Source organism: Populus nigra, chromosome 9, assembly GCF_951802175.1.
Source record: "Populus nigra chromosome 9, ddPopNigr1.1, whole genome shotgun sequence".
NCBI lineage: Eukaryota > Viridiplantae > Streptophyta > Magnoliopsida > Malpighiales > Salicaceae > Populus > Populus nigra.
Window position 1 is genome coordinate 16,440,436 of NC_084860.1, and position 12,179 is coordinate 16,452,614.

Genomic DNA, 12,179 nt, shown 5'->3' on the forward strand with positions numbered 1-12,179 from the left:
TTGGAAATTATATGGCCATAAGAGTGTGCAATGAAATAGTGAAGTGAAGGCAAAAGGTATAGCAGTAAATTTGAACAAAATACTAATTGTTTAAGAGTAAGTAGCAACTTGCAACCAGCAACTAGCAGCAAGTTCCACTTAATATAGTAGTAATGTCTCTCTCTTAGCCTTTTTAATTATATTCTAATCAACTAATTACATGATTACTACTAATCTCAAACAAGAAAACCAGTGTTTAAGCTATCTGTTTTAGACTGACCAAGAGGGAAATAATGAGGATTGATTGGCTTTTAAAGAACTTTCTCCAAGGAAAAAAAAAGGTTTTAAAAGAAGAGACTAAACGTGGAAGCAAGAATTAAAGATAAATCATTAAAGAGGGCAAGAAATAGGGGAAAACACTACCTTATAAAGTTCTGCAACTTTGTCTGCAAAACCTGCGGCCTTGTCCAGTGAACCAGCGACAAGAACAACAACCTACCGAGGTAAAAACGAGAGAGAGGGAGAAGAAAACAAGCTGCTACAAATTATATCAGGTTGCTAATAATCATACAGTACTCAGTCTACACACAAGAGTCAGGAAAGTTTGTTATACTACTAAATACTTCAGCTATCAGTGAAGAAAGAGAGACTCCAGAGAGGATAGTTAGTGCCCAAAGAGAATATAAGATGTTGGAATCTAATAAAATAAGTGGGAAACCATGGAGTTGATACATATTGAGGAAAACGAAACCAGGCCCTACAAAAAAGAAAAGAAATCATGGAATCTTGGGCAACAAGGATGGATCTATGTCTCTGATATAAGCCTATATCTATTGACATGTACTACATATATTTACACAAAGTGAAAAAGAAAGATAGTACTTGAAACATTGGTGGCAGATGCTAGAGATAGATTGCTCTCTCAAAGTTTCTTTTGCTTTCTGGCAGCTGGCTAATAAATCCTTTGAAAAACCCTTGTTGCTTTGAACAATTCCCTTGTGTACTTTGCGGGCAGCAATATTAATTCATTGATAAGATCCTTTTCATTCCTGTTTTATTCATCATCATCAAGGAATGACTGGTGAAGAATCAACATTTGTGATTTATGGGGTCTTGTTGAGCATGAAAAGAAATGAAGAAATCTAATGTAAAGGAAGTGATCAAATTAGCTAGCTGTCTTGGTGTGGACCTTGTTGTTGTGCTTATTGATGGCAAAGTTTAGAATTTTGGACCTCATGAGGAGTCAATAATCTCAGATATCTAAATCCAAGGACATGGAGGAGGAGGATGACGATGACTTCCCTTTGTGGAGAAATTGAGTATTGGAGGGTGGCAGTTCTGGTAGTGGGGTGCCTCTATAGAGTCTCAATTGGTGGAGGGGATGTTGCAGAGACTGTGAAGCAAGTTGAGGAGTAGGCTGCAATGCAATAGTAGCATTATGAGGTAATGTTGCTGCTGCTGTTGTCGTTGAGGACAATTTGCGATCATAGTTATCAGATTGATCAGTAATGGGGCAATCCATGTTTACACCAAACAACCTCAGTTTCTTTGCCGCTGCTTTCCCTTGGACTACCGGCACCGACTCATACACCACTGGCTCGACAACCCCACCTCCTCCTAGCTGCCATTGCACCATCCCCATTCCAACTTGTTGTGGGGTTGGTTCAACTGCTTCTCCTGCTGATGATCTCATGTAAAAAACTGACCCAGAAGATGAACAAGGGTTTACCACATTGTTATAATTACCATATCCATGACCATAATAACTACCACCAACATTGTAATAGGCATTTCTATTAGGATTAGACAAGTGGAGGTGGTCCCTTGGCAAAATTGGTGCTGTTGGCGGGCGCATGAGTAAAGGGCTCCAAGGGATTGATGAGAAAGGGAGGTTGTGGTGGTAGAGTTGGTGGTGAGAGGCGTGGTCCGGTGCATCCGGCCGGCGCCTCCAGTCAATGTACAAACGATCTTTACCCAATTCACCTACCCCTCTTTGAAACGACACAATATCACCAGCATCAAGCTTCTTCTCCTTCACAAAACGGCTCCAACCTTTAGTCATAACATAGCTCTGGCTACTATTCCAGTACGAATACCTAAATGTCCAAGCTTTACCATTCCTATCCTCAAAATTCAATAAAAGCCCCTTCTCATTCGATGATGAATCTAAGGGAAAGTACTTCTCTGCGTGCTGTTTTGGGATCACAAGGCGATTTAGCTTTCCTACATCACTTGGAGTTACGACCTTATCGAACATGTGCTCCTTTTCTATCACCACACAGCTAGATTCTCCTCGGCCCCCTTCTTCATCATCATTGACATCCATAAGGTCAAGTTTTGCGGCGGTGGAAGCTCCACTCTCATCAAATCTTGATGTATCTTGATCTTCTTGGTCATACTTGTTGCCTAACCAAGAACCCATTTGGTGGTTCTCAAAGATTTGGCCTAAAGGGACCACAAGTTGGGTTTTTTGATGAGAAGAAGAAGATGAAGGAGATGAAGAAGATGAGTATGAAGAAAAAGGGAGTCCTTTTCCTCTACTTATTTGATCTTCTTCACTAAAACCTGACCCAAACTCCATGTTTTTCCTAATAAAAAAAAAAAACTCTTGTCTTTTCCTTCGGAAAGATCTAATATTAGCTAGCTAAGAAGAAGTAAAAATCAGAGGGTAGCAAAAACTAGCAATAGCTTTCTTCTATGAAGAAAACGAGAAGAAAGAGGGGGGGGGGTGTTTCAAGGCAAATTGGTTATCAAAACAAACAAGTACTAGTAAAGTCTATCACTTTTTTAGGGTTAAAGATTATTCTCCTTCCATAATCTCAAAGACCAAGGAAAAAAAAACAGATAGGCAATAACTCCCATTTCAATGACAGTCGGTGCAATATTCTTTGACCAAGTTACAAGACTTCAAGAGAAACCAAAACTAGACAACAAACACCTTCACATACGTTTCAAAGAGTGCAAGTTCCTCTAGTTGTTGACCTTAGAATGTGAAAAACAAAAATCAAGTATAAGAGTTGCAAGGGTGGGAATATGTGTGTGATTTTCTTACAAGGGCATTTCCCTGGAAGCTTCTCAAGTTAGGCAAATTTGCCTTTCTTCCTCCTGAATAAATTCTAAATCTTTGCTAATATCTTTCTTGAGAGAGAGAGAGGGAGGGAGAGAGAGTGTGAAAGAGAAAGAAGTGGAGGGCTGTGTTTATATGTAGGGACCTCATGTATTATTTGGTTGGGCTCATGTGAACTTGTCAATGTCATCATCCTGGGTGGTATACATTAAAAATTTCTCCCCCCCCCCCCCCCCCCCCCCATAAGATCCTAAAAAAGCCAGCTGTTTCGGAGAGCATGAGCTTCTAATCGTAATTGTTTTTTTACCCCCATCTAGCAATAAAAGTTTTAGTATGCTATTTACTTTATTGTTTCTTTACATTACTTTTTTTTTTATTAAACTAATTTTATAATCTTAACGTTCATCTCACAACTGCTGGTTTAATACTTGAAAAAAGTATGCTTGCTTTGTTAATTAAACATTTTATAGCTTTGTTAATCTCGTGATTTCTTCAAGATTTTTTTTAATTAATTTCAACATGATTAAAGATTAAAGAGATAAAAGATCTAAAAATAATAAAATCTAAAACCCAATGCAAAAAAAATAAAAACTTATTAATATACTTGACTTCTCATCTTTATTTGAAATTCATGAGTGTTATCGGACACAAGTTTTCTTGGGATTTTTTGGTTAAAAATAAAATTCATCTCTTGGTGGGGTATCTCTTGATGTGTCCTAAAGACTTTTCGATGAGCTTCTTGTCCAATGACATACAATGGCTAAGAGTAAATTTCAGAGAAAAACATGGAATCTTCTGTTACTTGAAGTATTTAGCTAACCAGGAATAATCTGATTTTAAAGAAAATTCAACTAGAATAGGAAGCATATTTTATTCTAACATTCCATTGATTGTCTGTCTGGTTGAAAAATTACGACTCAAACTTTAGCTATACAGGTAATAACTTCATCAGAAATTCAGACAGTGTCCGGAAGTGTACAAACACCAATAATCAAAGGATTAAAGTCATACAAACACCAATAATCAAAGGATTAACAGCAATTTGGGTTTTTTTTCCAACTTTTACATTTTTTTTTTGCAATCTTTAGGTTTTTAACAAATAATTTCTCCTTCTTCACTTTGGCCATCCTCTAAATGGTTATTTTAATATAATCCTCTATTATCATTAAAAAAAAAAGCGTTTTTTCATTCACACAGGCAACTTTTACTCCCCATGTATGGAAAGGAAGGGAACTGGAGAGGAAAGGGAATATAAGCAGAAGGTATATCTAAGTAACTAGGGTTGTTAGGGTTTTGACTTTGCTTTTCCTTCCATTTAATTCGTACGGATCACCCTGCTGCTTTAGCCAACAGGATAGAAAAGGATATTAGGGGGGGCTCTCAGAGGTAGCAAAAGTTGTAACAGTTTCTATTGCAGGGCGGCATGCAGTCCACAGAGGCCCACCACCTATATATCCCCAAATCTATGCCATGCCATGTTTAATGTCTGAAAAGATGAAGCTTCTGCTATGGCTCAATCTGTCTACTGAGATGAACCCTAGCAATGGTGAACAGGATGAGTAATTTCTTTGTTGGGTTCGGTCAAATTTTGAAGAATGCAAGAAAAGAAGTGATGGATTTTCAGTGTCATTGATTATATGTCTATATGGTACTTTGAATTTCATTGAAACTTAGGCAACTAATTCATTGTCCAAGTATGAAGTCATAACACATCAATCACTTCATGTTCTTATAAGCCAACAACGTGAGTGATTGATGAAATATGACAATGGGGTGTTCTGTGCACTTGGACCAAAGCATTGGGTGGCAAAACAATTAATTGCCATTCTTTTCTTGACACAATTGTACAGTTTTGTTTTTTGTTATTTATTTTTAGGAAACTTGATATTATGGACAACTCTATAAATGTAATTTTATTCACATTTTTTCATATAATTTATCTCTTTCCTTTATTGCTTTCCTTTATAATTCTTAATCACAATATATTTATTACTTTATTTGTTTTTGCCTTGTTGTTTATTTCTTTAAGTGGGTGTTATATATAATCAATTCTTGCTTAAGTTTTTATTTATTTGTTTATAATAGTACTTTTTTTTCCTTTTTCTTTTTAATTTAGTTTTTATATATATATATTTCATTCTTTAAACATTGATTTTTAAAGAATATATCATCTTGAAATTTTATTGAGTCAAATTATGTTTTCTCTGATTGTCCAGATAATTATTAAACTTGTCAAATTAACCGGGTTATACCGAATCGATATTTATATATTATTTTCCCTGCTATAAGACGCATTAGCAAGTCTAGAATTGATTTTTTTTTCATCCATCACACATGAGAAGGGTACTCACTCAACCGTTTTAACAAAAAAAAAAAATTGTAGGTACAAAAGCTAATTTGTTTGTGATGCCAAACTAGCAATCATTTTGAACTAGTAATCCATTCAGGAAACACAGCAGAAGCGTCCTCAATTTAGATAGTGAGCATTATGTTCGCAACCAAACAGCTAGCTAATTATGGACAGGAATACCTACTCTTAAATGGTAGGGATGCCTTAATTCTTCACTTACATGTGAGGACGTCTAGGCGACTTTCCAGTCCCCATCCTCCAGCTTTTTTCTTCAAGATGCATGGCCTCGATCCTGATATTCTTAGGCATCATTTATATATATATATATATATATATATATATATATATATATATATAAAAATAAATGATGCCTAAGAATATCAGGATCGAGGCCATGCATCTTGAAGAATGTTAATAAGAAAAGAACCTTCTTGTTTATTGCTGTGGGCCAATTAACTGGACACCTTATTTTCCCATCAAGTCATTTTAAAATTAAAATATAAAAAATTCGATTAAAAAACAATTACTGGGAATGCATTGAGCAGTTAATACCCCTCTACCTTTGAGAGATCTGTCGGGTCTTTGTTTTTTTTATAAAAATATAAAAAATAGATTCACAAATAAATAATTTGATCATTTACCTAATAAAGAATGACTTGTGTTTTAATTATATGAGTACATTCAATTATATATGAAGAGATCTTATTGCATTTTCTTGGATAAAAAATTAAGATATTTCCACAAAAAGTGTTAATAGCATTTAAATATAAAAGATCTTATCAAATTAAATAAACTTTTATATATATATAATATGGACCAATCAAGGAGATTTAGATGATTACAATCGAACTTCACTTAAGATGAAAGTTTTATAAATTTAAAACGTGTATATGTCTATAACTATTTTTTATTTTATTTTATTAATTTAATTAGAAAAAAATATTTCTGCCTATCACAAAGATTCATATCATGCCAATAAATCACATCAACTTAAAAGATTAAATTATTAAATAATTTTAATGAATAATTTTATATTACTCTTGAACGATTAATATTTATAATTTTTAAAAATATTAATGAAATATAATTTCAAATTATATAAAATAATGCCAAAGCAACTCTTCACTTGAGCAATTAGAATCCTCTTTTTTTTTTTTGTTCAATTATAATCCGTATTAAATGGCTATCAAACTAAACTCACCTGCCATTATCACTATATTATATAAAGAGATAAAGAATAAATAAACTCACAGATAGACTCAAGGCACACGCCATGAACTCGCTTGAAAAAAGGTCGATTCCCATGTCTTTAATTTTGAATAATGATGTGAATTGTATTTGGACAAAGCTAGACATTAATGACAAGCTAATTAGAAAATTAATCTTGTAATGCTAACATGTCTGTCTTATTAGGCCACTCACTCTCCCACTTGAATTATTATAATGGACAATATGCTAATCCATGTAATTAATAAATTAATCAACCAACCATTTCTAGTGAATGCTTGGTATACAATTTCTTAAACTACTAATTAAAGCTAATATTCTAATGACAATAAGATCAGCCAGTTTGGCTGCTTTCGTCATCAGGGTGACGTTTAAGTTTATTGATCCAATCAACAATTAATCACTTGCTATGATTAACTAATTATTAATTACAAGTTAATTATGGTAATTACTGATTCTTTTGACTTGATATATATATATATATATATATATATATATATATATATATATATATATATATTTGATAGTAATGACTTGATTTAATATATATGATTTAATATATAAGACCAATTGCCTTACACCCCATTTCAAATTAACCCCAACTTGTTATCTTATCTCTTGCTCGTATCTCAAAAACACAAAGCACTTTGAGCTAATCCAGCCCCTGAAATTCTTGGTCTTACCATTATTGTTCCCTTTACCATTACGATACAGCATTAATTTCTTGATTAAATATTGCAACTTCCTAATGTATCTCCCTACTTTGTGTTCATTGAGTACACGTACGTAGACTATAATTTAGTTAGGTAATTGAGTTGGTAACATGACTATAAATCATAATCGAGTGCCCCCTTTAGGCCATATGAAGTTATAATTTCTTACAACATATTTTTGAAACCATCTAAATTGAATCCAATTTAAAGATTTTAATGAAATATTATGTTTTGAATCTTTTAGATGTTATAAATTAAATTTCAAATGGAATTCAATTTTTTTAAATACTATAAAATTAAAGAAATAAGAGGTCAACTCTTCTTATTTATAATTTCAAAAAGAAAAAAAATTAATATTAAAACTAACTTTTCTAAAACATTTCTTTAGTCCTTTTCTAAATTTTTTTTAAAAGAAATAAGATAATGGTAATAAGAGTAATATAAAAAATTAAATTATTTAAATTTATTTATTAGTTGAATTTAAATTAAATACTATAATTAAATCTAATTGTAATAGAGAATTGATTTTAAACTCTCACCGTAAGATATTAGTATTATTCCTATTGAGTTTTATTAAGACGCGTGAAGAATCTAGACTTTGGCTTTTGGAAAAACCTGTTGCTACTCAATTTTTGACCCATCTTTTTGATAAAATTTTCAAATATTAAAAAATAACAAAAAACAATGAAAATTCAAAAAATATATTTTTTAATATATTTGCATTATTTTTAGCATTTTCAACAGCTTCTCAAAAGAATTTAAATCTCAAAGGTCTTTTGAACGCGTTCAGCTTTTAACGTGTTATTTTTAAAATTATTGGTTTTTCTTATCGAGGCGACAAGAATATTGCTCGTTTTTGAAAAAAAATCAAATATAATAGAGAAAAAAACCGGAACAGGGAGAGAAAAATTCAAAAAGAGAGGGGGGGCAATTACCATGCAAAAAAAAAAACCCTAAAACCATCTCTTTCAAGCCAGTTGGTGGCTCCCCTAGAGGGCCAAAACAAAGACAACCAAAGCCTTGCCCTTTCCTTGGCCGAGATCCAACTCCCCTCCATTCATTAACACAAACCTGCCAAGCACCCCAGACACAGAAACAAAATCGTGGCCCCCTAGACCCATACACAGCCGGCCGCTACTCCCTCTCTTCCTCCGATCTGCCTCACAATCGAAGCTAGCCTCCCCCTCTCAGTTGTTTTCCCTAAGCCACCGTGAACGTCGTTTCCAGCACCCCTTCATAACCCCAGAACAGCTCCACAAAGCCTTCCCCATACAACAACTTCTCTTTTCCCCATCAGTAACGTTTGTTTCTCCTTCGGTCTCCTCAACTATAGCGATTGCCTTTTAGCCCACAGCCAACAGATCTTCCCTCCTCAACCGGCCATAGACCCACAGTCTCCCTCTTCAACCGCAAACGTCATTTCTCATCCCCTGACCAGACATCCACCTCCCATCTCTACCGCAGCTTCAGCGGCCACAGACAACAACAACAACCAGATCTGCCATTGGCAGAAGAAAAAATGAACCGGGAGGAAAAGAGAACAGAAGGCTTTGAACATATTTAAAACCGAACAAAATCGTCTGTTTATTGCATTTTCTTTGCTTTGCAGGTGACGTTGCTTGTCACCGCCGACAATGGAAGGAAGAAGGGAGGAAGCCGGGCTAGAACCACCCATTTCCTAGGCGTTGCTTGCGGCGGCGCGTGAACCCCCGCGCTGCTAGTGGCGGTGGTGCGTGGAGAAGATGTGTCGCCACTGTTCCCATCGTTCAAAAGATTACTTAGCACTGTTCCTCAATCCTAGAAGTTGCACTGATGTCCTCAACACTGTTCTGATTTTTTTTTTTGGGTTTGCTTTGTAAATTCCAAATTGTTTAATGTAATGTTTGTTTTATTTTGAATTTAGATGATTTGTAACATGTAATTAGGGATGTGTGAGTAGAAATAGTGAAAAGTGATGTGTGGGATTTTGTTTTTTTAATGATAAAATCACAAAAAATAAAAAAAAAATTAATGTTTTGATTTGCTCACGGTAAAGGATTAAGAACTTATACGTAAATCGTATTTTTAATATCCGATGAAAAGACAAAATCTTTAAAATTTCTTTATTACATCAAATCACGAAGTAGCTTATCTCATGTAAGGTGCACTATAGGTGCTAATACCTTCCTAGCCACAACCAGTCCTTTACTCATGAATATCTGACAAGATCAGTATATTCGGGTTTCCTAGTGATCCTGAACCAAATACTAGATTGCAACTCTCAAATCATCAATCAAACGAACCAAATTCGCCAATAGACATCGTGTGGGGATGTGCGACAAGACTAAAAGGTGTAATTTCTATTTTGGGATGGCCATTTCATTAATTAGGACTTCTTTGAAATGTTTCTAAGAATAAAGAGGATTTTGATTATTTTTTTAAGACTTTGGTGGGCCAGATTCAATTATTATTTGATTAGATAGTGTAGTTATATCTTAACTTTTTTTTTATCATGGTTTTCGATATTATTAAATAAGTGGGAGATTGATTTGAGCCACAAGAAATTAAAAATTGGGCCAAAGGATGTGATAGAACAATATGGAGAAATTTGGATTTTTTTTTAATAATTGATTTTTTTTGGAATTAATCCTTCTTTGTTACATAAGATGTAATTCCATATCAAGCTTTTGTCTAATAGCTTAAATGATTAAATTTGATGGTTATTTGATAATCTTAGAAAAGTATAGAATTCATATTAATATAATTTTATGTTTTAAGCCTTTTTTATTAATTGTTTTTGTCGCACGTCGGAAAACACCCCGCGCCCGGCGTCGGCCCGTCCTGGCGATGGCGGTTTTTCCCTCTCTGCTATTGGAATTAATTTTGTTGGGAGTCGCCACCTAGTATTTAATTGAGGGTTACTAGGAAACCCGGGTTGACTGGTCTTGTCAGAGATTCACGGGTAAGGGACTGATTGTGGTTAGGGAAGGTATTAGCACCCCTAACACACCCTACCTGAGGTAAGCTGCTTCGTGGCTTGATGTGTTAAAGAAGTTTTAAAAATTTTGTCTTTTCATCGGAATTTAGAAATACAACTTCCGTACAAGTTTGTACTTCTACACCATGATCCAACCAAAATATTAAATCCTTCTTTATTCTTTTGTCGTCTCATCATGAAAGGATTCCTGAAATAAATACAAACATGCATTTTATATTTTTTTGTTTTTCTTTTTATAATTCAATAACATGATAAAAAAAATGCAAACACAAACACACATTTTTTATTATATTATATTTTTTCCTTTTTCTTTTTCTTTTTTCCTTTTTCTTCTTTTTTCTTTTTCTTTTTTTTTTTACATCCACAATACAAATTACAATATTCAAAAATAAATAAAAATTACATCAAATAATTTCAAATTTACAAAATGGTCCTTAAAAACTCCAAAATTGCAAGGGAACCCTTCTGCACAGGAATTGGAGCGCATGAACAGCTGTGGCGCGTGTTCCAATGCGCCACCGCCACTGGCGGCGCGTGGGTTCACGCGCCGCCGTGAAATGCCAGAAATGGTGGGTTCAGCTCAACTTCTTCTCCTCTTCCCTCCTCTGCTGGTGGTGACACCCACCGTCACCTGCAAAGAACAACAACACACAAACGCAACAGATGGCAGTTGGTTTCTTCTCCGTTTTGGGTCCGTTTTTTATCTCTACAGATCTGTTTTTTCTTTGGGTTTTTCCTCCTGTCTCGGTCGGCCGGATGGATGAATGGGTTTCTATGGACGGCCGGGTAGCTGCTGGTGTTCGATTCAGCAGAGATGGAGGGGAACGAGATTCTGCAGGCACCACCGGAGGGAGAATGGATGGAGACGGCGCCGCTGTTGGGTTGGTGGAGCAAGAAGGAGCAGCGGTCGGTTGAAGGCAGTGGAGAGGGTGGATCGGCGCTGCTGGTTTGAGGCAAGACCGGGCTGTGGGAGAAGGAAGGAAAAGGAGCGCCGGCTGGAATGGTACAGCAGCTGTGTGGAGATGGCGCCGGTTTCAGGGGAGAAGACCGGCTGGAAGAGCTGCAGCGGCTGAGAGAGATGGAAGATCGGCTTGCTCTGTTTTTGGAAGAGATGGAGAGGCTGCTGGAGGCAGTGAAAATCGATTGAGAGGAGGGGAAGACGCCGGTCAGTTTTTTTCACCGAAGGAGAGAAGGAAATTTCAACCGGGTGGGGGGCGGCGGCTGCTCTTGGAGAAGAAGAAGAACAAGTTTTGTAGGGTTAGGTTTTTTAGGGTTTGTTCTTCTTTTTTTTTTTGTCAAAAATACCCCCCCAGGTTTTGAGTTAAAGGTTGCTATTTATAGGCAGATTATTTTTCGGGCTTCAAAATTAGTCCCTCAAGTTTTGTGTTTGGCCCCTTAATTTCAATCAATTCATTTGGTAAAAATTAAATTGGGTCTCTTAAAATTCTGATTTTTCAATTAAGTCTAAATTAAGCTCCCAAACTTAATTTTCACCAATTAAGCCCTCCAATTAATTTTGACCCGCTTAAAGTATAATTAAGTCCTTGCACTTAATTAACTCCTTCAATTGGACCTAAATTAATTCTTGAACATAATTAAAATTCAATTTGGCCCATGATTAAATCAAATTGGCCCATTAAAAATTTAATTATGCCATTGAACTTAATTTTCATGCAAATTCGTCCAATACTCATTTAATTTGACCTTGAATTTGCATTTTTCTACTTTTGGGCATAACAGCGTACAATTGGGCCTTGAAATTCTTCCGAAAATTGCAACTTGATTTTCGCCTATTTTTGCAGCCTTTATTTTATTTTTATTTTTTTTATTTTTTTGGAAAAAAAACGAATTTTGGGGAATCACCCA

The 12,179-nt window shown here is 35.1% G+C and overlaps 1 protein-coding gene across 1 annotated transcript; it reads right to left on the reverse strand.

The window, feature by feature from the left end:
- Window positions 1–643: 643 nt before the first annotated feature.
- LOC133702993 (B3 domain-containing transcription factor NGA1-like) lies at window positions 644–3,155 on the reverse strand. Its single transcript, XM_062127369.1, has one exon. It carries the CDS (start codon window positions 2,558–2,560, stop codon window positions 1,232–1,234), a length of 1,329 nt encoding a protein of 442 aa, XP_061983353.1. The 5' UTR covers window positions 2,561–3,155; the 3' UTR covers window positions 644–1,231.
- Between the last annotated feature and the right edge of the window lie 9,024 nt (window positions 3,156–12,179).

Bases quoted from the DNA above. Each gene is read 5' to 3' on its own strand.
- LOC133702993 (XM_062127369.1), bottom strand. From the start codon at position 2,560: ATGGAGTTTGGGTCAGGTTTTAGTGAAGAAGATCAAATAAGTAGAGGA.